The sequence below is a fragment of the Bos javanicus genome, chromosome 1 (genome assembly GCF_032452875.1).
Source record: "Bos javanicus breed banteng chromosome 1, ARS-OSU_banteng_1.0, whole genome shotgun sequence".
Classification (NCBI taxonomy): Eukaryota; Metazoa; Chordata; class Mammalia; order Artiodactyla; family Bovidae; genus Bos; species Bos javanicus.
The window spans coordinates 83,145,477-83,173,431 of NC_083868.1; the positions used below are offsets into that span (position 1 = coordinate 83,145,477).

General features: G+C 54.9%; 4 protein-coding genes across 6 annotated transcripts in view; 2 read left to right on the top strand and 2 right to left on the bottom strand.

Moving 5' to 3' along the window:
• ECE2 (endothelin converting enzyme 2) overlaps nt 1–9,059 on the bottom strand; it is a 32,668-nt gene extending 23,609 nt beyond the window's left edge. Inside the window, exons 1-3 of one of the 2 annotated variants that reach the window (XM_061414134.1) lie at nt 8,729–9,042; nt 3,826–4,109; nt 2,840–3,154 (exon numbers count right to left, since the gene is read on the bottom strand). In XM_061414134.1, coding sequence (XP_061270118.1) covers nt 2,867–3,154; nt 3,826–4,109; nt 8,729–8,924 — 768 coding nt within the window. In that variant the 5' untranslated portion in view covers nt 8,925–9,042 and the 3' untranslated portion in view covers nt 2,840–2,866. Of the gene's footprint in view, nt 1–2,839; nt 3,155–3,825; nt 4,110–8,728 lie in introns of those variants that run through there. The other variant, XM_061414144.1, reaches the window with a different exon arrangement.
• On the top strand, nt 115–2,278 carry CAMK2N2 (calcium/calmodulin dependent protein kinase II inhibitor 2). The gene is made up of 2 exons (XM_061414168.1): nt 115–350; nt 1,249–2,278. Exons 1-2 carry the CDS (start codon nt 182–184, stop codon nt 1,317–1,319), a joined length of 240 nt encoding a protein of 79 aa, XP_061270152.1. The 5' UTR covers nt 115–181; the 3' UTR covers nt 1,320–2,278.
• A 648-nt stretch (nt 9,060–9,707) lies between the features above and the next one.
• On the top strand, nt 9,708–14,976 carry ALG3 (ALG3 alpha-1,3- mannosyltransferase). Its single transcript, XM_061414155.1, has 9 exons — nt 9,708–9,928; nt 11,783–11,882; nt 11,976–12,123; nt 12,233–12,393; nt 12,876–12,996; nt 13,428–13,633; nt 13,775–13,850; nt 14,434–14,579; nt 14,723–14,976. Exons 1-9 carry the CDS (start codon nt 9,733–9,735, stop codon nt 14,883–14,885), a joined length of 1,317 nt encoding a protein of 438 aa, XP_061270139.1. The 5' UTR covers nt 9,708–9,732; the 3' UTR covers nt 14,886–14,976.
• Nucleotides 14,977–15,037: 61 nt separating this feature from the next.
• On the bottom strand, nt 15,038–27,751 carry VWA5B2 (von Willebrand factor A domain containing 5B2). Of its 2 annotated transcripts, XM_061414084.1 has the most exons (21): nt 27,534–27,750; nt 26,854–26,959; nt 26,481–26,625; nt 26,225–26,395; nt 24,089–24,308; nt 23,751–23,908; nt 23,090–23,221; nt 22,736–22,860; nt 22,195–22,350; nt 21,674–21,784; nt 21,151–21,359; nt 20,952–21,063; nt 20,312–20,497; nt 19,048–19,219; nt 18,645–18,958; nt 18,020–18,209; nt 17,561–17,917; nt 16,457–16,594; nt 16,278–16,361; nt 15,960–16,180; nt 15,038–15,873 (listed from the first exon to the last, which is right to left on the bottom strand). In XM_061414084.1, the coding sequence occupies exons 3-21, from the start codon at nt 26,617–26,619 to the stop codon at nt 15,325–15,327; spliced, it is 3,744 nt and encodes a 1,247-aa protein (XP_061270068.1). In that variant the 5' UTR covers nt 26,620–26,625; nt 26,854–26,959; nt 27,534–27,750; the 3' UTR covers nt 15,038–15,324. The 2 variants fall into 2 exon arrangements, with proteins under 2 accessions (XP_061270068.1, XP_061270061.1); XM_061414077.1 differs by having other exon boundaries at nt 17,561–18,209; nt 27,534–27,751.
• Nucleotides 27,752–27,955: the final 204 nt, after the last annotated feature.

The following is a 27,955-nucleotide window of genomic DNA, read 5'->3' on the forward strand; positions in this document are numbered from 1 at the left end:
GCCGCCGCCGCCGCCGCCTGCCCAGCGGCCGGGGAGGCGGAGGCGCGGGGGAGGAGGCCCCGCTTGGCTCCGCAGCCCCGGATGCTGCATGACTTCATCCTTCCGCCGGCTCCCCTGCTGAGCGAGGGCCGGTCCGGCAGCTAGCCCGCCGCCCGCGCCCCGCCGCAGTCCCGCGCCCGCCATGTCCGAGATCCTGCCCTACAGCGAGGACAAGATGGGCCGCTTCGGCGCCGACCCCGAGGGCTCTGACCTCTCTTTCAGCTGTCGCCTGCAGGACACCAACTCCTTCTTCGCGGGCAACCAAGCCAAGCGACCCCCCAAGCTGGGCCAGATCGGCCGAGCCAAGAGAGGTACACGGCCGGGACCCGAAGTCGCCGCTTGACCCAGAAATCCTCCCCCGGGCGCCCCCCGGCTGCAGTTCGCCGCCAAGCGCCCTCAGCTCTTGCCGCAGACCAGCGCAGCCAGCCGCGGTTGGGGCGGGGGCGGGGGGTGGCGGGTAGAGGGTGGTCCCTGCTGCAGTGTTGTGTCCCCCTCTTCCCCTCTCCTGGGAACGCAGTGCCCCGGATTCGATGCTCGCCACCTCTGGAAGTAGAGCCTTGGCACACGGGCGAGGGGGAGGGGCCGACCAGGGCATTCGGGGCTGCCTGAAGTGGGGACGTTGGGCGACTGGCCGCTTCTACAGGATCAAACGCTGAGACGGTGTATGCTACGGAAGAATCTTCGCGAGGGGAGGGATGCCCATTGGAGAGTTGGCAGTGGGGCGGGGGGTTCGGTTGTCCTGGTTGTTTGCATGGGGAAGGGGCTCTGTTGGTGCCCGGATCGGAAGAGGGGTTGAAACCACAAGGTTAGGTTGGGGAGAGGGCTGGAATAGATGGAGATTCGGGTTGAGGAGAGGATCCTGTTGAAGGGAGGGTGGAAGAGGGGGATCCCATGAGCAAAAGCTTTCCGATCAGCTCGGAAGTAGGAGAGCTCAGGCGGCGGGAGGGTTTGGACAGGAAGGTTGAACGGCTGGAGTCTTAGGAAGAGGGGCGTTCCTCCGCAAAGAGAGGAGCGGGTCTATGGGAGCTGGGGGGTCGGCCTTGGGTTGAATCGGCAGGAAAGAGCAGATGGGCAGGGCACTGTAGCACAGTGATCCCAGGGGCGTCTCTGGGCCACGGGCAGTAGCTGAGTGGGGCGCGAGGACCCGGGGCCCAATTCTCGCCGCTGCCCCCCGAGGCCGCGCGGCTGACGCGCTTTCTCCCTGCGCAGTGGTGATCGAGGATGACCGGATAGACGACGTGCTGAAGGGGATGGGGGAGAAGCCGCCGTCCGGAGTGTAGACGCGCCGGCTCAGGCGGCAGGCTCCGGGCCCAGCCCCGCGGCGGCCAGGAGCGCGGGCCGGCGATGCGGCTGCCGTCGCCCCCCGCCCCGGCCCAGGCGCCCGCGGGCGGGGACTGCAGGGCCGCGCCGCCTTTGGGTTGCAGTCGCTGCCGCCGCCGCCGCCAGGCACTCCGGAGCTGTCCGCTTCAGCACCACGGCGGCGGCGGTAGCGGCGGCGCGGACCGGCCCGGAGCCCGCCGCCGCGCTCTTGCACTTTAGAACCTCGGGCCGCAGCCCCACCCCGCACACCGGAACGGACAGAGACCCGCGGCCCTCAACCCCCGGCCCGTCCCCTCCCGCACGGCTCCCCTGCCCCGCCCCCTCTCCGGCAGGTCTGGTCTGCAAACCGACTGCCTGCCGGTGTCGGACCTCGCGCGCAGCCAGGGATGTTTGGCTGCGTATTTGCATGAGCTTCCCACCCCTCCGAGCCCAGCCGCTCCTCACCCCTACCCCTGTCTGGCGTGACCCCAGCCTCAGCCTCTTTCTAAGGGACTTCCTCAGCACATTTGTATTTTTATATCCGACTCTTTGTTTACTAATTCCCCTCATGGTTCATGCCCTGCCCCCCACGGTCTCGGCCACGCTCTTCTGCGCCTGGCAGAAAGGATGGATGTTGAGGCTGGGATGGGACAAGCCCCCAACATGGTAACCAATCACATGACCAGTCTGCCCATGCCTGATTCCAGGCGGCTCTCTGGCAGACCTCCTCCCCTCAAGGTATCACCTTCCAAGGGCCCAGGTCTGATTTTACCTTGGACCTTTGCGTCCTGCCCCTGGGATTCCAAACAGGGGCTGCACTGCATCTTTGGATGACACCTGTGGCCCTGGAGATGTTCTCAACCCCTGGGGGTGTCCTTTGTAAATGTTCCTCCATCCTCACTGTACCAGGAGTGTGTGAATAAACACAGACCTCCCTGTGTGTGTGTGTGTGTGTGTAGCTGCTGCTTTGGTTTGCTAAGAAGTCAGCCCCAAATGGCTCCAGTTCTTTTTAGGGAGGGGATAAGGTACTTGGGAATCTCAGGTGCATGTTACTGGCAAAGAAGGGTTGGCAAGTAAAAGGCAGGTCAGTCTGGCCTGGAAACACCATAATAGCATGGTCTCCTTGGGTAAATAATACAACCTAAGCAGGATAGGTCACCAGAGTTGGGGCTGGAGCTGGGGTCAGAAGCAATCTAGATTCAAAGTCTGCAGCCTTCTGTCAATTAATCTAGGTTGGATGGGGGTCAGTAGCAGGCCCCAGGGATGTAAGTGTCCAAGTCTGGCTGGCATGCAGAAGGGTTGTGCTGGAGATGAATTACTGGTGATTCAGTATGGTGGGGGAGGCAGTTGGGGAATCCAAGAGAGGTCTGTACCTGTATTTTTTTCATGTGGGGTTGCTTCCATCAGTTCTATATTAGACATGATGCCCCTGGGGTGTGAGCACCTTGGACTTGACCACCCTGAGTCAGGAATACCAAATACTTGAGCCTGGAGCAGAAAGGGAGGCTGAAGGACCATGTTTATGGCCTCACAGCTGAATGGCACTGAGGAAGTCCTCATGATCTGAGTCCTGGAGGAAGCAGGGTGGGGTGGGAGGTCTAGGGGGTGAGAGGATCTGTGCCCCAATGGCCAGCTGAGCCACACTGAGCTCTTTGCCCTTCTGCATGAGGTAGAAATGAAACTGGAAACCATTGCCATAGGTTGCATGCCTCAAGGACCAGCCATAATGAGCTTGAGCATAGTGTCTTGTCCGAAAGTGGGGGGCAGCAGAGGTCAATGAGATGAACCGACCCGCAGGGACCAGCACTCGGCTCACCTGCAAGGCAGATAGAGAAGCCATTGGTGAGAAGCCCACCTCCAGGTTCTTAAAGGTCAGTACTGCACCAGATCCCCTCCCAGTGAGACCTCAGGTTCTACCCTGCATCCAGTAGCTCACGGCTTTCCATGGCAAAAGGCTGAGGCTCCCTCTCTGCCTCTGGCTGTTCCATGGGTGTCAGGCTACATCTTAGATAGGTAGGAGCATGGGAATGATGTCAGATGCAGGGGGCACTGCTTTCCTCTCAACTGCTGATCTTCTCTATCTGGGGTCTGGCCACAACCTCATCTCTGTGGCAACTCAGTATCCAGTCCTCAACCTCTGGGAGCCTGCCCACTCCAGCCCCCTATAATCTTGACCCAGCTTAACATCCTCTTCCTTCAGGTAACCAGAATCCTGAAGGTGACCCACTACTTGCTCCAAACCATGCCTCCTCTGGCTTCTAAGTTCTTCAAGTCTCCTAAAACCTTAACCCTTCATCCCCAGCTCTTTAAAAAAAAAAAAAAAGTTATTTATTTATTCTTGGCCTTGTGGCCTGTGGGGTCTTAGCTCCCCAACCAGGGATCAAACCTATGCCCCCTTCAGTGGAAGCGAGGAATCTTAACCACTGGACTACCAGGGAAACCCTCCCCAGCTCTTGAACAGCCCTCTTTCCCTTGTTGCTCCCTCACCTCATTTAGCACCTGGTCCACAGTGTGGACACCTTCAGAGGACACAGTCCAGGGATCCTGTTCACCAGTCAACAGGGCATCCAGTGTGCCCTTCTCAAGCACCACGTCGAAAGAGCCACTAGGGAAGCCCAGTGCCCGCACATCCATGGTCTCCCATCGCAGCGTGGGCACTTGGGCATACCGAGCCCTCATGGCAGCCACCACTACTGATGAGTAGTCCACACTGGTCACATCAGGGAAGCCCCCAAGGAATAGCTCATAGCTCAGGGCACTGTTTCCACAGCCTGGGGTGAGAAGGGGTGGGTGACAAAAGGTCTAGTTAGCTTTGGTTCTCACCTCCGCAATTATCTATCCACTCTTGGCCTGTTTTCTTGAAGCCCAAAGGCTCCTGTACTGAGGGAGAAGCAGCATGGTACAAGAGCATGAGCCCAGGAGTCGTACAGATCTGGGCACATGTCCTGGCTCTATCACTCCTGGCTGTGTGGACTAAGGCAAGTTGTTTACATACTAGGAACTTGGATTTCCTTGCCAGAAAAATGAAGACAACAATACCTACCCTACATACAGGATGTGATGGGCTAAATTTAACAACTAAAACACCCAAAGAGTAGGAGCTCTGAACTTAAAAGTTCAAGGATTTGGGTTCTGATATCCCCAGTCATACAGCCCTGGTAAGTCATTCAACTCTCAACTTCAGTTTTCTCAGACTCAGAATGGGGACAATATTATAATACAAAAGTTGCTCAGTCATGTCTGACTCTTAGTGACCCCATGACCTATACAGTCCATGGAATTCTCAAGGCCAGAATACTGGAGTAGGTAGCCTTTCCCTTCTCCAGGGGATCTTCCCAACCCAGGGATCAAACCCAGGTCTCCTGCATTGCAGGCAGATTCTTTACCAGCTGAGCCACAAGGGAAGCCCAAGAATACTGGAGTGGGTAGCCTATCCCTTCTCCAGCGGATCTTCCCGACCCAGGAATTGAACCAGGGTCTCCTGCATTGCAGGTGGATTCTTTACCAACTGAGCTACCAGGGAAGCCCCGGGGATAATACTGGCATATAGTATTATTAATAGGATAACACTACTATTATCCTAATTCCTAATCTCTCCTCTGATGACATCAACCATGGGAAGACTTCATGTTAGGGGTTTTTATCTTACTTGGGTTTCTAAGGCAGAATCAACAAGTAGAAGGGGAAACTTAAGTGGGGACACACAGTGGAGATGACTGCCTATATTAGATTGGCCAGAAAGTTTGTTTGGGTTTTTCCATAACATCTTATAGGAAAACCCAAACGAACTTTTGGCCAACCCAATAATTTCTTCATGTACACTTGAGCACCACATATTGTTGTTCTCTTGACGAACAGAGCTCCTGTCATTAAGGAGCTGATGCTCTGGTGAGGGCAGCAGATGTGTAATCAGGCAACTGCCTCATAATGTGATGAGTGTTTCAATAGGGACAGGCTGCAGGAGCACATGGGAGAGTCCCTGTCCCCACCTTAGGTGGGTGGGCTAACAGGTTCAGGTGAACTGACAACCAATCAAGAGTCTTGAAGAATCATAACACTCTGGTGGGAAGTTTCTGGGAAGCAGTCCCAAAGGGATGGAGGGAGGGTGGAGGTTAGAGGAGTGGATGTGGACCTACTGCCCAATGGGCATGGTCTTCCTCAAAGATCTATTGGCCTCTTCTAGGCCCTCTTGTGGTCAGTATCACCGAGAACAGGCCTGGATGACAGTTCTTGGTGGCCTCACATGGGGATCCCCAGATCTTGGGATCAGATTGCCTTTAATCCCCATTTGCCTCCCTAAGAGGATCACAAAATAAGCTGCTGGGATAGCCCTAATCTAGCAGGCAGAGCTTGGCACCTGGACAGATGCCAGATACTGCTGACTGGTCCTCAGCTGCCCTTGTTGTGTTCCTCAGACTCTGGGAAACAAGAAGAGTACTGTCTTGCCTAGGAAAACCCAATGTGTGCCTCCCAACACTGGAACCACAACAGGCTCTGGGACAGGAGGTGAGGGTGACTGAGCAGGAGACCCTAACTCAGTTCAGGCTGAAATCCCACTAAGTTCTCTGACCCACAATGCCTTCATCACCCAACACCTGACCTCATATGCCTGCAGTGCTCTGTCAAACTGTGGACAGACCCACTGTCCCCTTTGGTACAGGAATGGCATCTTCCAAGACAACTTTATTAAAGATGGAGGGAAAACAAAACTTGATCACAGAGCCACTTTATGCCCACAAAGCAGTGACTTGGGACTAACAACTAAGATGAGGCTTGGAACAGCTACTGTTTCCCTAGGTGGGGCCTTAGGAAAAAAGAGCTCTGGATCCAAGATCCAAGAATGCATCATATGGGAGCCCAGAGCTATGTGAATGCTATCCCCAACACCAAGCGACTGAAGTATAAACCAGAATACCAGTTCACTAATTAATAACAGGAAAAATAGCCATCATGGGGTCTGGACAGTCAATCCTCTGGTCAGTCCCTTGTGTCTCTATAGGAAATACACACTTAAGACAAAAATATAATCAAAAGATTCTACAGAGCTTGGAGTCAAGCAAGAAGTGAGAACCAGAGAAGTATAATGACAGCAAAACGGGGCAAGCACATACACTCATCAGCAATGAGGAACCTAGCCATAGGGACTAGACACACAAGTCTTCAGGCAAGGTCCTCTTTCTCTGAGCATTCCCAGAGAAAGTGCCTCTCTGACTCCCGTTTTCAATAATAATAATGATAGCTAACAGTTTTTGAACACTGGGTCTCACGCTAAGTACTTTATAAGGATTATCTCAGTTTATTTTCCCAGTAGCTCCATAGAGAAGACACTATTACAGCAGCCATCACCATTTTCCAGTTGTGACAGCAACTGTATAGCCTGGAAAGCCTAACATATTTACTATTTGGCAGTTTTCAGAAAAAATTTACTGAACCCTAAGTTAGAACTCCGGGAGTTGGTGATAGACAGGGAGGCCTGGCGTGCTGTGATTCATGGGGTCACAAAGAGTCATACACGACTGAGCAACTGATCTGATCAGATCTGAAGCTAGAATAGGTCTCAATATTTTTCGCTAACTTCTAAGGATTGTCATGAGAATTAAATAAATTAGGAAGGGCCCACCACATTCCCTAGCATCAGGTGTTCAATGTGTTTCGTTAGGTGAAATGTGACATAGGGTACTCCCCAAGCTGTGGGTCCTGTTCTTAGATCTTAGGAATTCTGTCTGGAAAGTTTTTCTTTTTGATCTTTAGACATTTCCCTCCTCTATCCAGAAAAGGATACCTCCTAGTCAGGCAGAATTTAAGGCAGTGTTTCTCTGCCAATCACCAGCATGAGAATCAGCCTGCAGGCTTGTTGAAAATACAAATCCCTGGGACCAGCCTTAGACCATCCCTAGAATTAGAAAATCAAAGTGGGTCTAGTTTTCCAGGTTATTACACTAAAGCTTGAAAAACATAGATCTATGTTAAATCTATAAATAAATGTAATGGTTTAAAGCCACAAAATTCAAGAGAGTTTTTAACCTCTGGGGGGAAGAGCTTTAGGGGCCCACACGGAAAACATTGAATATACAAGGCTTAATTTTGTTGGGCATTTTTCTAGGTTTCTTTCATACTCACTCAATCATCTTAAAAGCTGTAAGTATGTACTCTTTTTTTTTTTTTTTTTAAGGCTGAGAAAATGGAGGCACATAAATTTAAGTATTTTGTTCAGGATCCACAGCTACCATTCCATGATTTTGTTCATGATTCCACAGCTAAGATTACATGTGCCAAGATCCCTACATAATTGGCTCCCTCCAGGGTCCAAGTTCTTAAGCACTTTCTGGTCTGAAGAATGCTCTATTTCTCAAACTGAGTAGGGTATATACACACATTCGAGTTATTATTTATGCTTTACATATATTACATATAAATGTCTCACATATGTGAAATATTTCACTTAATCATACACATGCTTTTAAAAATATCAAGATTTTGGGAGGAAATCCGTTACTTAATCAAACTTCACTGGAGCCCTCAAGACTGGCAGTTGGAAGAGAATTCCAAGGTTGGGGTTAGTTGGATCTCTCAGAGACCCATCCTGTTCTCAGTCGTGTCCGACTCTTTGAGACCCCGTGGACTATAGCTCACCAGGATCCTCTGTCCATGGGGATTCTCCAGGCAAGAATACTGAAGCGGGTTGCCAGGCCCTCCTCCAGGGGATTTACCCAATCCAGAGATCGAACCCAGATTTCCCACATTGCAGGCGGATTCTTTACTGTCTGAGTCACCAGGGAAGCCCTACCCCTTCTGGGGAATCACACCAATCTTGATTGCACTCTCCCGTCAGAGGGCGCTATCCTCATCCTCACTACACACGGCGCAGGGGAGGAAGAGGGGGAGCGGGACGACAGAGGACCAAGTTTCAGTTAGTCTGGAGTCAAGAGAGAACTCTCTAGGAGACAATGACCCAGTGGCGCAAACAGAAAAGCGCTAGGCATTCCGCTCAAGGTGAACGCACGTGCCTTATCCAACTTGAATTCTCAGTCCCTAGAAGTGAATTCAGGGCTCAGAGTTTATGATTTGTCTTAAATCACACAGTCAACTAGCGCTGGGACTTGAACTAGGTCCTCTGAACTCGCCAGTGCTCGAGGCGGCCTCCCCAGGGTTCGTAACGGGGTCATGGGTTACCTACCACCTTCAGACTCAGAGAGACTGTCTTTCCCCTGAAGGTCCCGGGACTAAGAATCTCTTGGCTCCTGTTTGCCCCGGTGAAATACTGCCGAGATTCTAAAGGTACTGGATCCTGACTTCTGACTGGAGTGTCCTCGGAGAGCGGCAGGCAGAGCAAGGGGCGGGGCCCGTCCAACCATCTCCACCTGGACTGGGCAGCCCCGCAACTACCTACCTAGCACGAGGATACGGTCCAACGGCCGCAACTCCGGCTCTAGGAGGTCACGGAAGCAAGAGAAGTCTCCGAACCACTCGTAGGGGGCAGAGTCGGCAGCGCCCTGGTATCGCTGGTCCCAGTACTGGACCTCGCGGTACCCGCAGTTCTTCTCTGGTAACTCCGGCACCTGTGCGGAAGGCCCCAGACAAGCCATTGCTTGTGGTTGCCCGACAGTGAGGGCAACTGGCCCCCACCTCTAGGCGGGGCGTGGTGCTCCAATGTAGCCAATGAGAATGGTGGCATGTGGGAGGCGTGGCCTTTGTGTCTCCGCCAGGCATCTGCAGTTGCTCAACATAAACACGTGGAACTTCCGTCTTCTGCTAAGCGTTCGGAAAAGAATCTTCCGGGTGGGAAAGTCGTATCGTCCATACGCTGAATTCTCTGGATGCACTGCTCACTGACTTCTGAGAGTCACACTCATGGTGTCACACATTCCGGGTCGTCACTACCCACCTCATTTTCAGTTTGACAAGCTCTCTCCATTAAGAAGCCTGAATGTTAATAAAAGATTCATTTCTTCCCAGTTTTGAGCACCCGGAGGGCTCTGAGGGGTGGCGGGAGTAGAGCGAACACGGGTCTTGCTCTCCAGGGAAGACGGGCATGAACGCAGATATCAACACGGGCGATGTGTTATGCTGGGCAGGGGAGGTGAGGTGCGGAAGACCATGGCGCGGTCAGAAAGAAACGTAAAGTTACTTTTCTGGGCAAACGTTCGATTCACATTAGCGCCTTTGCGCCCAGGGCTAAGTATGTACTGAGGAGTAAGACTATTCCTGCTCGTATGGAGTGTGCACTCCATCAGAGAAGACAGATGTGAAAGCAGGAAATTTTCGAGGCGTAAAAAAGGACTCAGACAACTCTGCGCTCAGTCCGTTGGGACACGTGGCGCTGGGAGCGGAACCTAAGTACCAAAGAGTCGGGCTTCCGGGGTAGCGGGCCCACAAGAGCGGCGCACCGGCAAGATGGCGGCAGGCCTGCGGAAACGCGGCCGGGCAGGTCCCGCAACCCGGGCGGCAGGACTGTGCGGGCAGTGGCTGCGGCGCGCCTGGCAAGAGCGGCGCCTACTGCTGCTGGAACCGCGCTACACGCTGCTGGTGGCCGCCTGCCTCTGCCTGGCGGAGGTGGGCATCACCTTCTGGGTCATTCACAGGGTGGCATGTGAGTGCGCCGAGGGGGAGGGGAGGAGGGGGAGGGAGACCGAACCCCCAATCAAAACTGGGACCCACATTCGGAACTCAGACTCCTGATCCACTCAGCCATCAATTGCAGACCAATATCTTTTACCCAAATCCAAAGTCTGCTCCACAGAAAACCAAACTCGATCTTAATCTCCCCCATAAAACCTGGGTCTAAATTAATGGCTGCTGCTGCTTGTCTCCGGAGAAGGCAGTGACACCCCACTCCAGTACTCTTGCTTGGAAAATCCCATGGACGGAGGAGCCTGGTAGGCTGCAGTCCATGAGGTCGCTAAGAGTCGGACACCACTGAGCGACTTCATGTTCACTTTTCAGTATCATGCATTGGAGAAGGAAATGGCAACCCACTCCAGTGCTCTTGCCTGGAGAATCCCAGGGACCGGGGAGCCTGGTGGGAGGCCGTCTATGGGGTCACACAGAGTCGGACACGACTGAAGCGACTTAGCAGCAGCAGCAGCAGCAACTGCTTGTCTCTATGGCTTTGGACACGTTACATCCCTTGCTGGGTCTCAGTCTCCTCATCTGTTGAATTCTGAGGTCTCGAAGTATTTTCTCTGTGATAGCATTTTGTTGCAGTCAGTTGGGCATTATTGGTCACTCCTTTCCAGGCAGAAAGCACTGGATTTCAAGCTTACTTGCTAAAGACAGTTAGTTCACTACATATTTGCTGAGTGCTTATTATATGGCTAACACCATACTAGGTGCCAAGGGTATAGTGGCGAAAAAGATAGACAGATTTCCTACTTGTGTATGCGGACCTGGACAAAGATAAGTTGACAGAAAATTACATTACATTATATTCATCATAATGGTACTAGACCAAGTTCTATAATGGACAAAGTTGGGCACTTCAGCCAGACCTGAGGAGTCAGAGAAGGCTTCCTAGAGTCCTTTTCCAACAATAAGAGCTAGTTCCTTGAGGAAAGAGAGAAAGGGGTAGGGGGCAGATTATAGTCTAGGAGAGAATCTTGTTCCAAAGAGCTCCCATTGAAAGAAAGTCTACTTCCTTTAAAGAAATGAAATAATTAGAGTTGGAACACAGAAATCAAGTGAGGGTAGTACTAAGAGATGAGATTTCACATCATGAAGGAATCTGTAAGCTGTGTTAAGGAGATAGTATGGTGATTAAGAATTTAGAGCTCAAGAAAAAGAATTTAGAGCTCCATACGTGCCAATCTCAACTCTTCCCTTCCTAGCTTACTGATCTTGAGCTAGTTACTTAACCTCGTTAATTCATAATTTTCTCTTCTAAAAATGGGAATAATAAAAAAACTTGGTCTTTATCTAAGAGCCTTGGGGAATCACTGAAGGGTTTTAAGCAGAGAAATGTGATATTTCTATTATAGGATGAGCTCTGTGGTTGCAGGGTGGACAATAAAATGTAGTGCAGGGAAAGTGGAAGCTGGGAGCCTAATTAGGGAGCTATTGCACCATTGAGGCTAGAGATTGTTACACCCAAATTGAGCGGAGAAGGATGAGACAGATATTTAGGATGAAGAAGAGGCAGGACTTGGTGACTGAGGGTTGGAAATGAAAAGTATCAAGGATGTTTCCCAGGTTTGTGACTTGGGCAAGTGAGAGGTTAATGGTGCCATTCATGGAACCCAGGAAGGGGACCACATATGGAGTGGAAAGTTCTGAGTTCCATTACAGACATGTTTGATTTTGAGATACTTGGGTTCATGCAGAGAATAGATCAGTTAGAGAAGGGATTATGATAGAAATCCCAAGAATGAGCTGGAACTCTGTGCTTTGATGGAGTGAGGCAGAGCAATTCTGGACCACAAAGTAACCACACCATCCTATCCTTTTGCAGATACAGAGATTGACTGGAAAGCCTACATGGCTGAGGTAGAGGGCGTCATCAATGGCACCTATGACTACACTCAACTGCAAGGTGACACTGGACCTCTTGTGTGAGTAGGATCGGAGGTTCAGCGAGGATGGGAGGGGTTGACTGGATGCCAGGCTGAGTAGCTTGACCTGGACTCATGTTCCCTCTCTTCCAGGTACCCAGCTGGCTTCGTGTACATCTTTATGGGGCTTTACTATGCCACTGACCGAGGTGCTGACATCCGCATGGCCCAGCACATCTTTGCTGTGCTCTACCTGGCCACTTTGCTGCTTGTCTTCTTGATTTACCACCAGACCTGCAAGGTGAGTTCTCACCACCAGGAATAGGGGCCCCCAAACTGCGAGGGCTGGGGAGTGGGGACGGTTCAGGGTTGGTACGCTGACCTTGTCCCCCACTGTGCCCACCTCTCAGGTACCTCCCTTCGTCTTTTTCTTCATGTGCTGTGCCTCTTATCGTGTCCACTCCATCTTTGTGCTGCGGCTCTTCAATGATCCAGTGGCCATGGTGCTGCTCTTCCTCAGTGTCAACCTCCTGCTGGCCCAGCGCTGGAGCTGGGGCTGCTGCTGTTTCAGGTCAACACCCCTCCCTTGTGGACCCTTCTTTCATTTTCTGTATTTCCATCATTTTCTCCCCAGTTTTCTGCAGCAGCAGGAGTAAGGGAGTGGCCAGACAGTGTAGGTCAGTTAAGGGCCACACTCGCATCCTGCGAGTCCAGGATGTGTAGAAAGTCTCCATCCCCAGGCGCCTACACACACATCACCCTCTTCCTATCCTGTTTCCTCCAGGCTGCTTATGTGGTTGGAATTGGTCAGTTGCACTTACTAAGTACTCAGTATATTATTTGTGGCTCAGTCTGAGTGTAGGGACAATGATTCAGCTCCCTATCCCAGCCTCCTCCCAGGCTGCCTTAACCCCTCCAGCGGTTCTGAGTATGAATGCTCACCCTCTGCCTGGAGCTTGCTGGCAGGGAACGGGGAGCTGCTGTGGTGATGGTCAGGGGTACCTGGCCCTGATGAAGCTGATCTTCACTCTTCCTCCCCACTATCCACTCCAGCCTGGCAGTCTCTGTGAAGATGAGTGTGCTGCTCTTCGCCCCTGGATTACTATTCCTTCTCCTCACAAAATTTGGCCTCCGTGGGGCCCTCCCCAAGTTGGGCATCTGTGCTGTCCTTCAGGTATTCCGTCCCTACCCTGTCCCCTTTCTGATGAAGTGGCGGCCACTCTGTCTGGACTCCTTTCGTTTTTGAGACATCTTCAAAGCCAGGGGACAGTTTTGGAGTTGATTCTGATCTGGACAGCCATCACCTCTAGACTTTGGTTTCTTTAGCTATAAAACAAGGGTGTTGAATTAGATGGTCTCAGAGAACCGTTCTAGCTGTGCACATTTATGACTAGATGAATTTAAATATAAAGCACTGTTATTATGTCCTTCCTTGGCCTTTTTGGCCCAAGATTTTGGTCTGACTGGGTGGGCTGGCTTTCTTGCTATTCCTAGTGGCAATTAGGGAACCTCTGGGATCTATACCCTATCTCCCCTCCCCTCGGTGATTAGCATGAGGCTGAGGCTGAGCCTGGGCAGCTCTGCTGATGTCACACTCATCCTCAGGTGGTGCTAGGGCTGCCCTTCCTGCTGAAGAACCCCGTCGGCTACCTATCCCGCTCCTTTGACCTTGGCCGCCAGTTTCTCTTCCGATGGACAGTGAACTGGCGCTTTCTCCCCGAGGCCCTCTTCCTCCATCGTGCCTTCCACCTGGCACTGTTGACTGCCCACCTCACCGTGCTCTTGCTCTTTGCGCTCTGCAGGTGGCACAGGTGAGAAAGCGGGGCAGTTCCTTGGGCAGACATGGGGGAAAGAGTGAAGGGCCTAGGCCTTAGGGGCTGCTTGGGGACACGTTGAGCTCCGTGTGGCCCACTGTGGCGGTTTGATAAGTTGTCTCAATGGTTTCTCCCCAGGACAGGGGAAGGTATCCTGTCGCTGCTGAAGGATCCCTCCAAAAGGAAGGTTCCACCCCAGCCCCTCACACCCAACCATATCCTTTAAGTCATGGGAAGGTAAGTCTTGCCCTCTCCAGGTGCAGACAGGGTCCTGGTCAACTAACCCTGGACAGCTGCTGCTCTGGGAGAGGGAAAGGAGGTTCCAGTAATAGCTACAGGGTCCATTCATAGAACTCCTACTCTGTACCAAACCCTGTGCTGAGCACTGTACATATTTAAGCGTGTTTTATTCTTAATTCTAAATATCATTGAGTTACCATTATGAGGGGGCACCCTCTGCTTAGCGCTGTCTTAAGAGCTTTACGTATGTTTAAAGCTCACAAGAAACCCCGTTTTATCCTCATTTTACAGATGACAAAATTAGGGCTTTAAAAGGTTAAGTAATTTGCCAAAGTCACACAGCTAGTGAGTGATGGCTCCCTAGGCCTTACACCTCTAGATTTTATTGCCTCCACACAGACTGAGGAACAGGTCCAAAGAGGTTCAGAAATTTGCCCAAAAGTATGTATCTAGGAACTACAGAGCCAGGTGCTGTTAGACCCCCCCAAACTTTTGTCCCCCCTGCTTTGAAATCTCCCTACCCCTCTGCTCCTGCCCTTGGCCTTGACCACCGCCTACAGATTGTTTCTACCCTCTTCACCTCCAACTTCATTGGCATCTGCTTCAGCCGCTCCCTTCACTACCAGTTCTACGTTTGGTATTTCCACACACTGCCCTACCTCCTGTGGGCCACGCCTGCCCGCTGGCTCACTCACCTGCTCAGGTACTGGCTGGGACAACCCTGGGGGGAGGACAGGGGTGGGAAGCTCCTCATCCCAAGGCCATGACCATGGAGGGGTAGTGGGGAGCTGAAGAGCTGCAGGTCTAGAGACAGGATGAGACCCAGAGCTTCTCCCTTCTTTCTAGGTTGCTGGTGCTGGGGCTCATCGAGCTCTCCTGGAACACATACCCATCCACGTCTTGCAGCTCTGCTGCTCTGCATGCATGCCATGCAGTCATCCTGCTGCAGCTCTGGCTGGGCCCCCAGCCCTTCCCCAAGACCATCCCGCACAGCAAGAAAGCCCACTGAGACCCAGCTGTTCTCTTCCAGTCCATTCTCGGGACCCCAGATGGGGATGGACTCTGCCCTTCCCAATAAACCAAGTCTCCTCTGCAGCCTCCGTGGAGGTGCCTGGACTAAGCTGTCAGGGACAGGCATGTGGCAGATAAAGAACTCATTAAGACAGTCCCAAGAGGCACTTTATTGCATAGGATCTGGGGGCTGTGGCTCTCTCCCCTTCTGCTGCAACTGCACGGAGCTCAGAGGGGAAGGGGTAGAGGGTGGGAGGGGCGAGAGAGAGCACAGGCAGGCACTTTTTGTGGGGGCAGGAGGATTCTGTGGAGGGAATGAGAAGCAGTGGGGACAGGCTGTCGCCAGCCCACCCCTTCCCAGCACCGAGAGGCCGGCTCTGGGTGGCAGTGACTTTGAGTTGGTTGGGGGGGATGCCAGCCGGAGCAGTGGGTGACCTTCACATGTTTGCGGGGCTGTAGCACAGCAGGTGGAGCTGCAGGTTCTGGTCCCAGTGACGCAGCAGCAGGAAGAGACCGCGGGCTGCAGCCTTGAGGTTGGCCAGGTCCAGGCCGTCGGGCAGGTGCTGCGCCCGCAGCCAACAGTCAGCCTTCGCAGCTGCCAGTTCCCACTCGCCGAAGGCCCCCGCACAGCGGTGCTCCAGCCACGCAAGCGCCACAGCCGTGGCCCAAGTCCGGCCCCGCAGGTCAGCGCCACCAGGCCCTTCCAACCCCTCTGAGGCCTCAGTGTCTGATCCCCGCCCACTGTCCACCTGGCCCGGACCCTCGGAACCCGAGCTGGGGGACGGGCTGCAAGAGGCTGTGGCGCTGCCACCTTGGCCAACACTGGGGGCTAGAAGTGCCCAGGGAGAGGAGGCCGAAGTGGGGCTGAGGCTGGCCCGGTGTGCAGCAAAGGGCGAGGCGCGGCACAGGCGCTCCTGCGAGATGCGCACCGCTGCACAGAACAGAGCGTCCAGGCGGAAAGAGCCAGGCGCCTCCTGCAAGCGCACCTGAGGAGAGAGGAGGTGGGGGGAGAAGCGAGCTGAGACAGTGCCCTGGCCCTGGCAGCGCCACCCTCCACCTCCCGAGTCCTCACCAAGGGCAGGTAGTCGTGGCCACTGCCTTCACTGTTGCTGTCATTGACTTGGCCTGTGTTGGGGCTGCAGGGTCTGTGGCTGTCTGGGCCTCTGGACTTCCAACGGCCCAGGCTGATCCGGGAGGGAGGCCGGGGAAGCGGGCGATGAGACCCTCCTATGGGGGCTGCATGGTCCCCCAAAGCAGAACTGGAGTTGCCAGTTTGGTCTGGGTCCCAGCCACCTGCCAAAGAGTCTTCCTTCAGTCCTGACTGGAGCCATTAGGTGGTGGTCCCTAAGCCTGCTGCTCCCTACTCCGTTTCCTCAAATGTGAGTGTTACCTTTAGAGTGGACAACTGTGGGGAAAGGAGCTGCATCTACATGGCTTTGAGAGATAGGAGGAGTACCTGCAGGTTCAGCTGGCTCTGTATGGGCACAGAAGATAGGGAGAAGTTTGGGAGGGTGGCCAGTGAGGTGAGAACTGGCTCCTGGGAGGTCCCCTGGGAGACCCTTTGCTTACCTGAGCTCTGCACCTGCAGGGCTGAGGGTAGGACCTCCCTGGTGGTAGCGTCCACAGCTACAGGACAGGTGAAACAAGAAGGGGCAGAACTGACCTTACTTGTCTGAAGGGCTCGGAGCCAGGACCTCCGGGCGTGACCTACGAAACCAAGCAGCAGCTTGTTGGCTGGGAGGGGGTGCACGCCTACCACCCACTCTCTACAAAGAGGCTCACAGAAAAAAACCTCTACTCCCATATTGTCATGGTTTCTTCCTCTGTTCTTTTTTTTTTTTCTTTTTTTAGCAGCACCTTCAGGCTTGTGGAATCTTACTTCCCTAACCAGAGATCAAACCTTACCCTGGCAGTGAAAGCGTGGAGTCCTAACCACTGGTCCGCCAGGGAATTCCCAGCCCTCTGTCCACTTTTGAACAGAACGGACTTCCTTCTTGGGGCCAGCTCAGACTCCTCAACTTTGACAAGAAGTGGTTAGGCTAAATGCTCAACCACCTTCTATTAGCAAGGCTAGGCTCCTTGGCTACCCACAAATGCAACATTCTGGACACAACCCCGAGGAAGCATTGAGTGGTGCCTTTTCCATCCCCTCATTTCAGCACTGCCCTGTAGAATTTTCTGTAATGATGGAAATATTCTGCATCTGCATGATCCGGTGTGGTAGCCACAGGGTTCAGTATGTATTATTCCTTAGAGTCTCCACTAAGCATGTGAAGCGTGGCTAGTGCAACTGAAGAACTGACATTTTAACTTTAATAATCTTCCTAAATGACAGATTTGTTTTTACATTATGGGCACTGTGAATCATTACAAGATGAAATTCCCTTTCTGTTGGCTGCTAGGAAACTTGGCCAGTTTTGGGTCCCCTGCTTGCAAGGGTACATAACCTCATAGTGTATATCTTTAATATAACCTAATTTTCTGTTCCTTTTATTATCCCTTCCCCCGACATTACCCTGCTTAATTTTTTTTTTCTTGATAATGTGGGTGAGCTGCCTCAAATCATTTGTGAGCAAGGTGAGGTACAGTGAGTGATCACACAGACCTATGCCTCTGCCACTCTCTGCCCCGAACAGTTTCCTTGAGCCCTGATTGTGCCCACCAGGAACTCACCCCGGTCAGCCCTGGTCTCACCCCCTCTTCGAAGAGCCAGCTGCTCATTGTCCCGAACCACAGAAGCTGCTGTCAGTCGATGGAGTGCTTGGTCCCAAGCATTATCTCTTTCGGGGGGTGATGGAGGCAGGGAGCCATCATCCTGAGGCCCCCACAGCGTCTCCAACCCAACACCCACCTCCCAGCACATGGGCTGCTCCCCACACAAGGCCCGGATCACCACATGGCAGCGTGGAGCTTGGGGAGGCTGTGCTACTGCTGGAGGGGCCAACTCCCCACTGAGGGGAACAGCAGTGAACAAGAAGGGTGGTTCCATCAACATGTCCCAGTCCATGGGGGCTGGGGAGAGCAGGTTTCCTGGGGAGAAACAATGGTAGGAGCAGGGGCCACGTGGTGCCCTGGGCTCCACCTCCCTACAGCCTCCTGGGTGACAAAACCCAGCTCCCCTGTAACCCTTACCTGAGTCATCCAAGCCCTGTCCCAGCTGCTGCCCTGGCTCAGGGCCTGGCCCATCGGGTGCTACACCTAGAGAGGGGTGCCGGGGGCACCCTGGGACTGGGTTCACCCGGCCTTGGGGGGATGAGAGGCTTCGGCCAGCCAGAGCCACTCTGCGTCGACGGCCCAGCACCTCAGCACTCAAAGCCCCAGTCTGCACATGAGAAGTGGAGTCCACTGGTCAAGGAGTGCAGAGCTCCTGGCCTGATCAGACATACATACATGAGTAGCCACATGCCCTTTTGTCTGAAGCCCTAGATGGCTGCTCACCACCCTTAGGGGTGAGGCCAGGCTCCTTCTGGCCCCTGGCCCCCTTCCCTGTGTCATCTCACTGTATGCCCCATTCTTCCAGAGGAGGCTCTTGATTTCCTGACTCCCTGACAGGGTTAGTCACCTTGACTCTGAACCCCCATAATGTCATGCTTCTGTGCTTGTCAACATGTGTCACATGGTATCATCATTATATATCATCATTACCTATCTGTTTTTTCAAGTAGACTTAATAGTAACCACTGCACAATCTATGGCATACAGCCAATGGCCAATAAACGTTTGCTGGATACATGGTGGGATGTGGGTTGAATCTCACCTTGACTGGAGCCAGTGGAGATGGAGGCAGGGGACAGGAACGGGAGCTGGCAGATTCTCCCCAGGCTAGGCTTCGGCAGCCCTGCTGAGAAGGGGGATCCAGGGGAGTGTTGCCCTCAGGGGAGCCCGGGCCCTGGGAGACAGGGGATGCGCTGCTGCCTGTGGAGCCTGGGCCTGGCTCTGGGCTGGCAGAGCAGTGGGTGAGCACATACTGCTCCCGGATGTACGAGGACTGGAAGATGCGGTGCCATATGGCTGTGTCAGAAGAGGGATTAGGTCCGGGGTCCGTGACCGGGTCTGTCAGAGCATCAGTACCTATGGGGAGGCAGTAGAGCAGATCCCAGCCCTGGGCTCTCCACCACCCACTTCCCCTCTAACACACACACACACCCCCAGGCACTCACTCCGCTCTGAGTCCCCAGCAACCCACGGGCTGGACAGCTCTGCTGACACAGTGCCTGTTCCCAGTGGCTCTGAGGTGCCAGTAGGCTCAGTGCCAGGGCTGGTGGCAGATGGTGCTTCCTCTGGGGATGGGAACACCGAGCCGCCCAAGCTCTGCCAGCCAGGCTCTTGGCCCTGGAGAGGGATAGACATTGAGGGGGAGAAAAAAACTGATTATAGTTATACACTCTATCTTTTTCCAAACAGGATTTAAGATGGCTCACTGCAAGAGGCAATAAAGATTATAAAGCAGAAATTAAAACCCAGTACTAAGAAAGGAAACATACATGCTGACCAGAGCGTTACTAGAGCTGCTATGACTGGGCTTCAGGTTTGGCCCTGAGCTTCCTGGCAGCCAGGAAAGAAAGGCAAACAGTCCATTTTATGGCTCTCCCAATCAAAAAGGAGCTAGTATGATTGGTTCTTCTAGAAAGATAAAGCTTTTCCTAATAAAAATAACTCATTTATCCAACTCCACCTCTGCGTCAAGTATCCTACCAGCAGCGTGCAAGTCATGAATTTCTAATTAAACACCCCTATGAAAAAAGTCAGTGTAAGGGGCTCAGAGAGGTTGACTGACTTGCCCCAAATCAAATGGTCAGTACACAGAAGAACTGGGATCTGAGATTTCATCAAGACGATGCTCTGTGTGGCCCTGAGTGTTACAGGAAATAATCTGCTGCTGCTGCTAAGTCACTTCAGTCGTGTCCGACTCTGTGACCCCATGGACGGCAGCCCACCAGCCTCCCCCGTCCCTGGGATTCTCCAGGCAAGAAAAGTGAAAGTGAAGTCCCTCAGTCATGTCTGACTCTCAGCGACCCCATGGACTGCAGCCTACCAGGCTCCTCTGTCCATGGGATTCTCCAGGTAAGAGTACTGGAGTGGGGTGCCATTGCCTTCTCCTAGATGTTGCTTTTTGTAGGGCACCGTGTGAAACAATGATCAGATTTCAAAAAAAACCTCAAAGCTAATGCTGGTGCTGCTCTCTGTGTGCTTCAGTGACTACAGGCATCACTCTGTAGGACAGCTCAGTGGGAGATCTTATGAGGGGGGCAGGCTGCAGTCACCTTGAGGGACCCAGTTTGGTCCCTCCTGGGGAAGTCTAGGGGGTAGCAGTAGATGAGTTTGGCAGAGAGAGGCACTGGGAAGAGGAAATGGGTTTTGAGGAGACACAGGGGCTTCAGCCATCCCAGGCCCACCTCCCACCGCCCCCCAACCCAGGCCTACCCCCAGGGGTTGGGACCGGAAGCTGTCCACCCTGAACAGTGAGCAGTAACCAAGAAGCTGGTCGCCAGGATAGAGCGCAGGGATCTCCCGGGGTGTCAGCAGGGCCTCCACTGCATCCGGAACAAACCAGTCCACAGAGATGTCACTCAGCGCGGGCTCCAGTGCTTTCCTCAGGGCCTGCACCAGCTGTGAGGAATGACCAGAGGGAGCCCGTGAGAGAGCAGGAGGTGCCACACAGCCGGTGGAGTGGGGAGGCCACCCTTCTGGTGCCGCTATCCACCCAGTGCCTTGCTGAGGCAAGCAGGGCAGGGTCAGGCTGGGTCAAGGGGAGGAACGGGGATAGGAACAAGCAAGGAGACGGAGTGTTCAGTCCTCAAGTCTTGGTGTGAACTGTCCTCCTGGCCTGTGCCATGTGGATGGGGCAAGGCTTTTCAAAGATATGGCTCAGTACCAGGACAAAACTTAGGACAAGATTGGGGGAGTAGTCAGAGGCCATGTCCCCCGCACCTTTGGCCTCCTGCAGCACCCCACAGCAGGGTGCCTGGAGACCTCACAACCCGACCAGGATCTGTTTCAGACTCAGTGCCACTTGGGAGAAGGACCCTGAGGAGAAGGGAGCAGGGCCCAGGCTCAAGCTCACCATGGGCTGCAGCCTCTCCCCAGGTCTCAGGAAGTAGGCCTGGCCCCGGCTGAGAGCAGACAGACCCTGAAGCAGCTGGCGGCAGGCGCGCCCCAAGCCAAAGGAGAAGCACCTGACAAGAGAAGGGGAGCAGCTGCGGCCTCAGTAGCCCTCTCTGGGGGCCAATCTCAGGAGGCTGGCTCTGCCCACTCCATCCTACCTGGCTGCCCCTCTATGCCACCTCATGAGCTCCAGGGTCTGGTGGGTCACAGCGGCCATGGGGGAGGCAGCAGTGAGCAGGAAAAGCTGCCTAGGGTGGGCCCTTTGCTGGGGCTGCCCCAGGGCCCAGTCCAGAGCAGCCCACACGTCTGGGGTGCCGTCCACAGCCTGTAGCGTCTCAACGCTCTCACAGATCAGCTGCACAGCTTCCTGGGGGAAGAAGGCTTGGGCTGGGCACAGCGGGCTGGGAGGACTCTGTGTGTGCACACCCAGTTACTCAGGTGTTTCTGACTCTTTGTGAACCCTGTGGACTGTAGCCCACCAGGCACCTCTGTCCATGGGATTTCCCAGGCAAGAATATTAGAGTGGGTTGCCATTTCCTCCTCCAGGGTACTTTTCAACCCAGAGATCCAACTTGCGTCCCTTGCATCTCTTGCATTCGCAGGTGGATTCTTGACCACTGTGCCACCTGGGAAGCCCCTGAGATGTCTCCACTGACCCCCAAATCCCTAGGTCACACTCACATCACTGCAAGGCCGGCTCTCTGGGAAGAGGGGCTGCACCGAGATGCCAAACATGGCAAGGTTGATGAGCGTCTGGGGCGGGAGTGACTTCACAGCCAAAACGATGGCATCCTGGGGAGGGCCAGGGAGGGCAAGGTGAGGCAGGCCCCACTGGCATCAAGATCAACAAGGGATGAGGGGCCAGATGAGAGAATCTGGGCAAGGACCTGTGTGTGACTGTGAGAGAGACCCCAGTGTGCAAGGGAAACTCTGAGTTCCTGTGAGAGACATTTGGGCACGTGGCCACAGAGGTGCATGTGAACCCTGGGGTTTGGGATTGGGTGTGACCTAGTGAAACTTTATGTATGAGAGGTGGGTCTTGTAATCTGGGAGAAACACATGTGTGTGAGTATGAGAAGGAGAGAGGTAGGTGTGTGTGTGTGTGTGTGTGTGTGTGTTGTGTCTTTGAGAGGCAGCCCCCAGCCCACCTAGACCCACTGCCTCACCCAACCCCCAGCCCACCCACACCCTGCCCCACAGGCCTTGTGTGCCACACTACTGCCATCCAGCAGAAAGAGGAGCTCCCGTGTAGCTGTGCCCAGGTGTCCGGGCTTGGAGCTCAGGTCCGGGCAGAAGCTCAGCACCAGCACGGGGTTCAGCAGGATATCCTTGTGGAAGCGTCGCTGCAGGAAGCACACCTGAGCACGGGAGCCCCGAGTCATCCTGGGCCAGGCTTCCTGAAATTCCCACCTGGGCTGGCAGCAGGACCTAGCCCTGGGACCTTTGTCCATGCAATCCACCCAGATGGGGCACCCTTTTGCGTCATCTGAATAAAGGCAACGGCAGAAGCAGGTGGCTGTCCTCTGCCTGTGTCAGTCCTATGCCCCATCCTCTGAGACACGTTCCAGGGAGACTTGCGTGGGCCTCCTGTGATAGTACTCATCAGCCTGTCTCAGTGGTAGCAGCTACTGAGAGCTCCCACTGAGAGTAGAGGCCTCCTGCCCATCCCAACCTAAGCCTGCTCCCCTGCTCCTCCTGCATTAATGCAGCCAGAGGTGAGGCCAGGACCCCAGGTCATTATACCTGCCGGTCCCCATCACTGTCCCTTCGCAGCAGCCTCTGGAAATCCCGGCGGGCTCTCACCCGGGCCTCGTACTCTGCTGAGCTCAGACTGCCGGCCTCCAGCATCAGGTGGGGCTGGTGAGGCTCTGGGGAGGAGGGGACACAGCTCTGTCAGAGAAGCTCCCATCTTTAGACCCCAAGCACTCAGCCCCACTATCCTGGGAACACTTTGCAGGCTCAGCCTCCCTGCACTGCCGGGCCCACCCTCACCAGTGACTCAATTGTTTGGCTTTGGGCCCAGAAATCATTGAAAAATGCTCCCCAGGTGGTCCTGAAGCAGGCAGCACTAGCCCACCGTGTGCCCCAGTCTCTCACCACTGGGGTGCAGCAGGATCTCCAAGGCCCGGTCACAGCGGTGGCCCTCTGCCAGTGTGACACAGATGGTGGCTGCAGAGCTGGCATGAGGTGGGGCATCAGCCCGAAGAGCATGAGAGGGGCTCTCCAGTCCTGAGGGAGGTAGAGGCAGGAAGAGGTGATGACCATGCCATCCTAAGCCAGTCCCAAAAGCACTAATATCACCTTCCCAGACAATAATGGGGGCCCGGGGGCAGGATCATGACTGATTCAGTTCAGCTCTCAGAGTCCAATCTATAGGGTAGACAAGGAGGGGTCTGCCTGCTTTCACGGACTGGGAGGGGAAATCCCAAGTGTGTTCCTGGCTGGTCAAATAGTTCTGTATCAACCAACTGCTGATTTAACATCCTCCTCTACCTTTTGCACAAGGAAACTCAACTTCATCACTTGGACTGGTCTCATTGTAAGCATCGCTCTTCTCACTGGTGAGTGGAGTGGAATGTAAAGAAATGACATCTTAAAACCTACAGGTGTGAGTGTTGTGTGGAAGTAGCCAGCGGATGATCCCAATGGGAGACTAGAGGTTCCTAGGTCTTAGGTCCCCATCTTTTTTGTACTGCGTTCCTCCCATCCCTGAGCCTTGAGTTGTTTCCCAGTCGGCTACACTGGGAGGGATACCCACCTGCCAGCAGGCACGGCCCAGTCACCAGCATCTCAAAAGAGAAGGTGTACGGGGCAGGGCAACGGGCAGGGCCCAAGAACACATCCCGAGGAGCAGCTGACTCCTCCCAGGCTGGCCCTTCACCCTGAGGGCTGCTCACTCCGAAGCAGCTGGTGGGGCTGGAAAGGAACATGAGGAGGGTCACTCGGCCACTACCAGGGTCCCTAGCCCCTCTGGCTGACTGGCTTCAGCCCTTCCCCACCCTGCCAATCCCCCAGGACACCCTGCCAAGGCCCCCTCACCCGCACTAGACCCAGAGAAGCCGAGGGAGGGACGAAGAGAATCACCATAGGCCCAACCTGTCGTCACAGAGCCCCGGAGGCCTGGGGGGCCCCGGTGGGCCTGGCGGGGCCAGAGGGGTGAGCACAGAGGGCAGAGCCACGTGCAGCACCCCGTCAGGCCTGGAGGGCAGCTCCCGGCTGCTCCGCAGGGTCACTGTCATGGTGCCGGCCGCGGCGATGAGGCCTGTGGGCAGCACCAGCGTGGACCGGGCCTGGGCCAGATCCAAGACAAGATGACCTATGAGTGAGGAAAGGGATCAGAGGGGGCTGGAAGCAGAGGAGATGGGGGAATACAGGGTGGGAGCAGGCACAGAGTCAGGGAGCTTGGGCAAGGAGAACTTTGTGAGGTTGGAAGGATGCTGGGCATTGGTGATGTAAGATGGAGGCGTGAGATGAATGGCAGTAGAAGGAGAGGCAAGTTGATGGCAGAGGATCTGGCTGTCATCAGGAAAGGCAGAAGTGACATCACTGCTGATGGAGAGCTGAGGAGGAGAAGGGGGATGTCCACACCACCTCCAAGGTCCTGTGGGACCCATACCCTCTGCCTCTCTTTCTTTACCTGCTCCAGCCTGTTCAACCCGTAGGCCTCATTTCCCTAAAAAATGCTTACTGACATCTCCCATTGCCTGGGACCCTCCCTGCTCACAAATACCCTGCTCATGAATGGTTGAGGGTTGAGGACTCCCCACTGCCCACTAGCTGTGTCTCCAGAATTTTATTTATTTATTTATTTTTTGTAGCTCCAGAATTTTCTGCCCAAGAGGAATTCAGGAACAGTAATCTATTTGGAAGCTGGCTAGAGGACATTTGCATACCAAGTATTCCATTTTACTTAGACCAAGGGGTTTGTTTGGGGACTGGTGACATCATGGGCAGCATCGATGCTGCTAAAGGGAAGATGGCCAGGTGTCTAAGGTGGAAGTCAAGACCCTATGTGGTCAGGCCCCAGCCTACCTTTACAGCCCTCCTGGGCCTCATTTCCCCAGGATGATCATTTACCCGTTCTTCTGAAAAATACTTGCTGAATGAATGAAGGGGAGGAAAAAATGAAAGGAAAAAATGGAGGTAAGAAGGAAGAAAGGGGCTTCTATCTCCAGCATCTGAGGCTTGGGACAGCCTGATACAGTGAAGAGAACACAGTGTCAGGTTTTGAGTCTCTGCTCTGTGACTTCTGTCTTTTGTTTAGCAACTGTCTTGTTTAGAGGAGCCTTGGTTTCCTCATTTATAAAATGGGGGTCATAATTATATGACTGTGGTGAGGAATGAATGAGACAATATACGGGAAGCACCCAATATGTAAAAGGCTGTTGCTGTTTCTCTTGTCATCTGTTAGAGGGGGAAGGAGAACAACACTTGCATTACATACCTCTCTGGATTCAAAGGAGGTGACATCAGTGACTGAAACCGGGAGTCACTATGAATATGAGGCATTTTATCACCATTACCCAGTATAACTTACTTCTGAACCTTTGCTTACACCGTTGCCCCTGAGTAGAGTGCCTTTTCTCTCCTCTCAACCTTCCTAATACATCCCACCCTTCCTTTCAGTCAAATGCTGGCTTCACCTCCTCTGAAATATTCCTGAGGCCTCAGCCCAGAGCTCCCTTTATCCTCCAACTACCTGCTGGGCTTGTGCCAACTCTCAGCACCACTGCATTCTGTCCCTCTTCTTACCCAGATGGTAAACCCCATGTGCAGGAATCAAGTGAATGCACAAATAAATAAAAGAATGAAGTGTGAGCCAGGAATCCTAGGGGAGGGCTTCTGTCTCCTCCCCCAGCACTCTCTGAGCCCCTCTGTGTCACTTTTTTTGAGAGATGCTGGGACTCAGAGATGACCAAAACCCCCGTCCCAGGCCCCGGAGCTAAAGCTCCAGAGGGGAGGGAGAGCCTTGTGGACTGCCTGCTGTGTCTGTCCACCTGGCTGCAAGCCTCGGATCAGGCCTGGTTCACATCCCACCAGCACCTGGTCAGCGTCAGGGGCCCAGTCCTCTATGGTCGAATGAAAGGGTGAATCAATGAAAAACCAGTGACGGGGAGGGGGGCGGGCGGATGGGACAGGGAGGCGTGGGATGCAGAACGGGTGCTTGCAGAGGGGTGGGATGCACAGTGCGTCTGCTTTCAGGAGATGGGGCGGGGAGCGCCCGGGACTCACCCTGCGCGCAGCGGCGGGGCGTTGAGGCCCCCAGCGCGGGGCCCAGAGCGCTGCAGCAGGCGGCCTGCGAGCGGCGCCGACTCTGCAGCTGGAAGGAGACGCGCCGTCCCGCGGCCTCCGCCTCGAAGCCCGAAACCACTTCAGCCTCGGCCAGAGGATACACGAACACGCCTGGGGCGGGATGAGGGCACAGGCGATGTCGGACCTTGCCAGGCCGGCGCTGTCCACCACCCCACGCCCCCCGCCCGGGCCTCACCGTCCACCGGCTGCGGCTGCGGGTTGTGGTAGGTGAGCCGGGCCCGCAGGCTGAGGCAGGGTCCGTTGGCGCAGGCCCGGACCCAGGAGTCCGTGAGGGGCAGCGGCGTCCAGCTGGAGGGGCAGTACAGGCCGGGCATGGTGGCCTTGGGGGAGGAAGCGCTCTATGAAGGGTGCACAGGGTGAGTTCGGGGCGCCCGGCCCCACCCTCCTGAAAACCGGCGGGGAGATTTTTAACTCCGGCACGGGGACAAGGACCTGCACGGGGCGAGAGGCTGAGCCCTGGGGCTCGACCTGGCGGACAGGTGTCGAAGGGAGGGAGACTGGGGATGGAGGGTGGGGGTGGTGGCGAGATGGGCATCGTCGCCGGTTACCTGGGAAGCCTGGGAGGAGCGCAGCTGCAGGCAGCACGGAGACCGGGGAGCGGAGGGTTAATGTTTAACTGGAGCTCCGGGCGCGCAGCAGTCCCTTCACCGGCTCCTGGAGGGGCGGCGGGGGTGGGGGGAGTGGGGTGTCACAGTTGTTCCATTACCCCCCTCCCGGGCCTCACCGCCACCCCAGTACCTGCCGGCCCTCCGGGGCTCCCCACGGCTGCCAGCTGTTGGAAGTGGCGCGGGTGGAGATACGGAAGATGCTCTGGGTGGGGAGCAAGGGTTTAAAGGGCCAGCATCCTTCTGGATGCACCTAGTCCAGCAAAGGTTAGCAGGGGCGGAATGGGATGGAGAGCCAAAGGGCTGCAGTCTTTCTCTGGCTCCTCAACTGAGAGGGGCGCTGAGACGGGCTGCAGGCCGGAGTGGAGGGGGTTCAGTTGGGAAGAACAAAGTGGGAAGGGAAAGGAAGGGGTCTTACGAAAGCAAGAGCGGGAGAGGTGATCGGGGGATTCCATAGGATCTGTCCAGGGCACCTCTCCCCATCCTGGTAGAACTGATCTGGGATGGGGGTTGGGGGTGGGTGTGCGCTGCAGTCGCCGCTGCCCCCACAGCCGAACTGTCAGGGGGTGCTGCGGGCTGGGTCTAGGGATCGTCCCCCTCCCCGCGGGCAGCCTTAGCCTCACCGTCGCGTCATCTGTGGAGTTCTGGGCCGCACGACAGGACTGGGGTGGGTGGTGCTGCCTCTGCGCCCCGGGCTTCCTTCAGTCTGGACACCTGCGAGGCGCCCGCTCTGGACTCCCGCTGCGACCGCTCTGGGTCCGCACAGGGGCGTCGGCCCTAAGGGTGCAGGTCCCGCCCCCGCTCGGAAGGCCGCCCCTCCAGCCGGTCTCGGCCCCGCCCGCCGCTGCGGCTGGGCTGCTGCTCCCCGCCCCATTCGCGCGCGGTACCGCCTCCGCGCCAGCCCCGGCCGCTCCAGCCCCTGCAGCTCCAGCCAGACCCGGCACCGCAGTGCAGGAGCCGCATCCCCGCCGCCGCACAGCCCAGCATCAGTGAGAGACCCGGGCCTTTGAGGCCCCTCCCTTTCTATCCTTCAGGAAATGAGGCG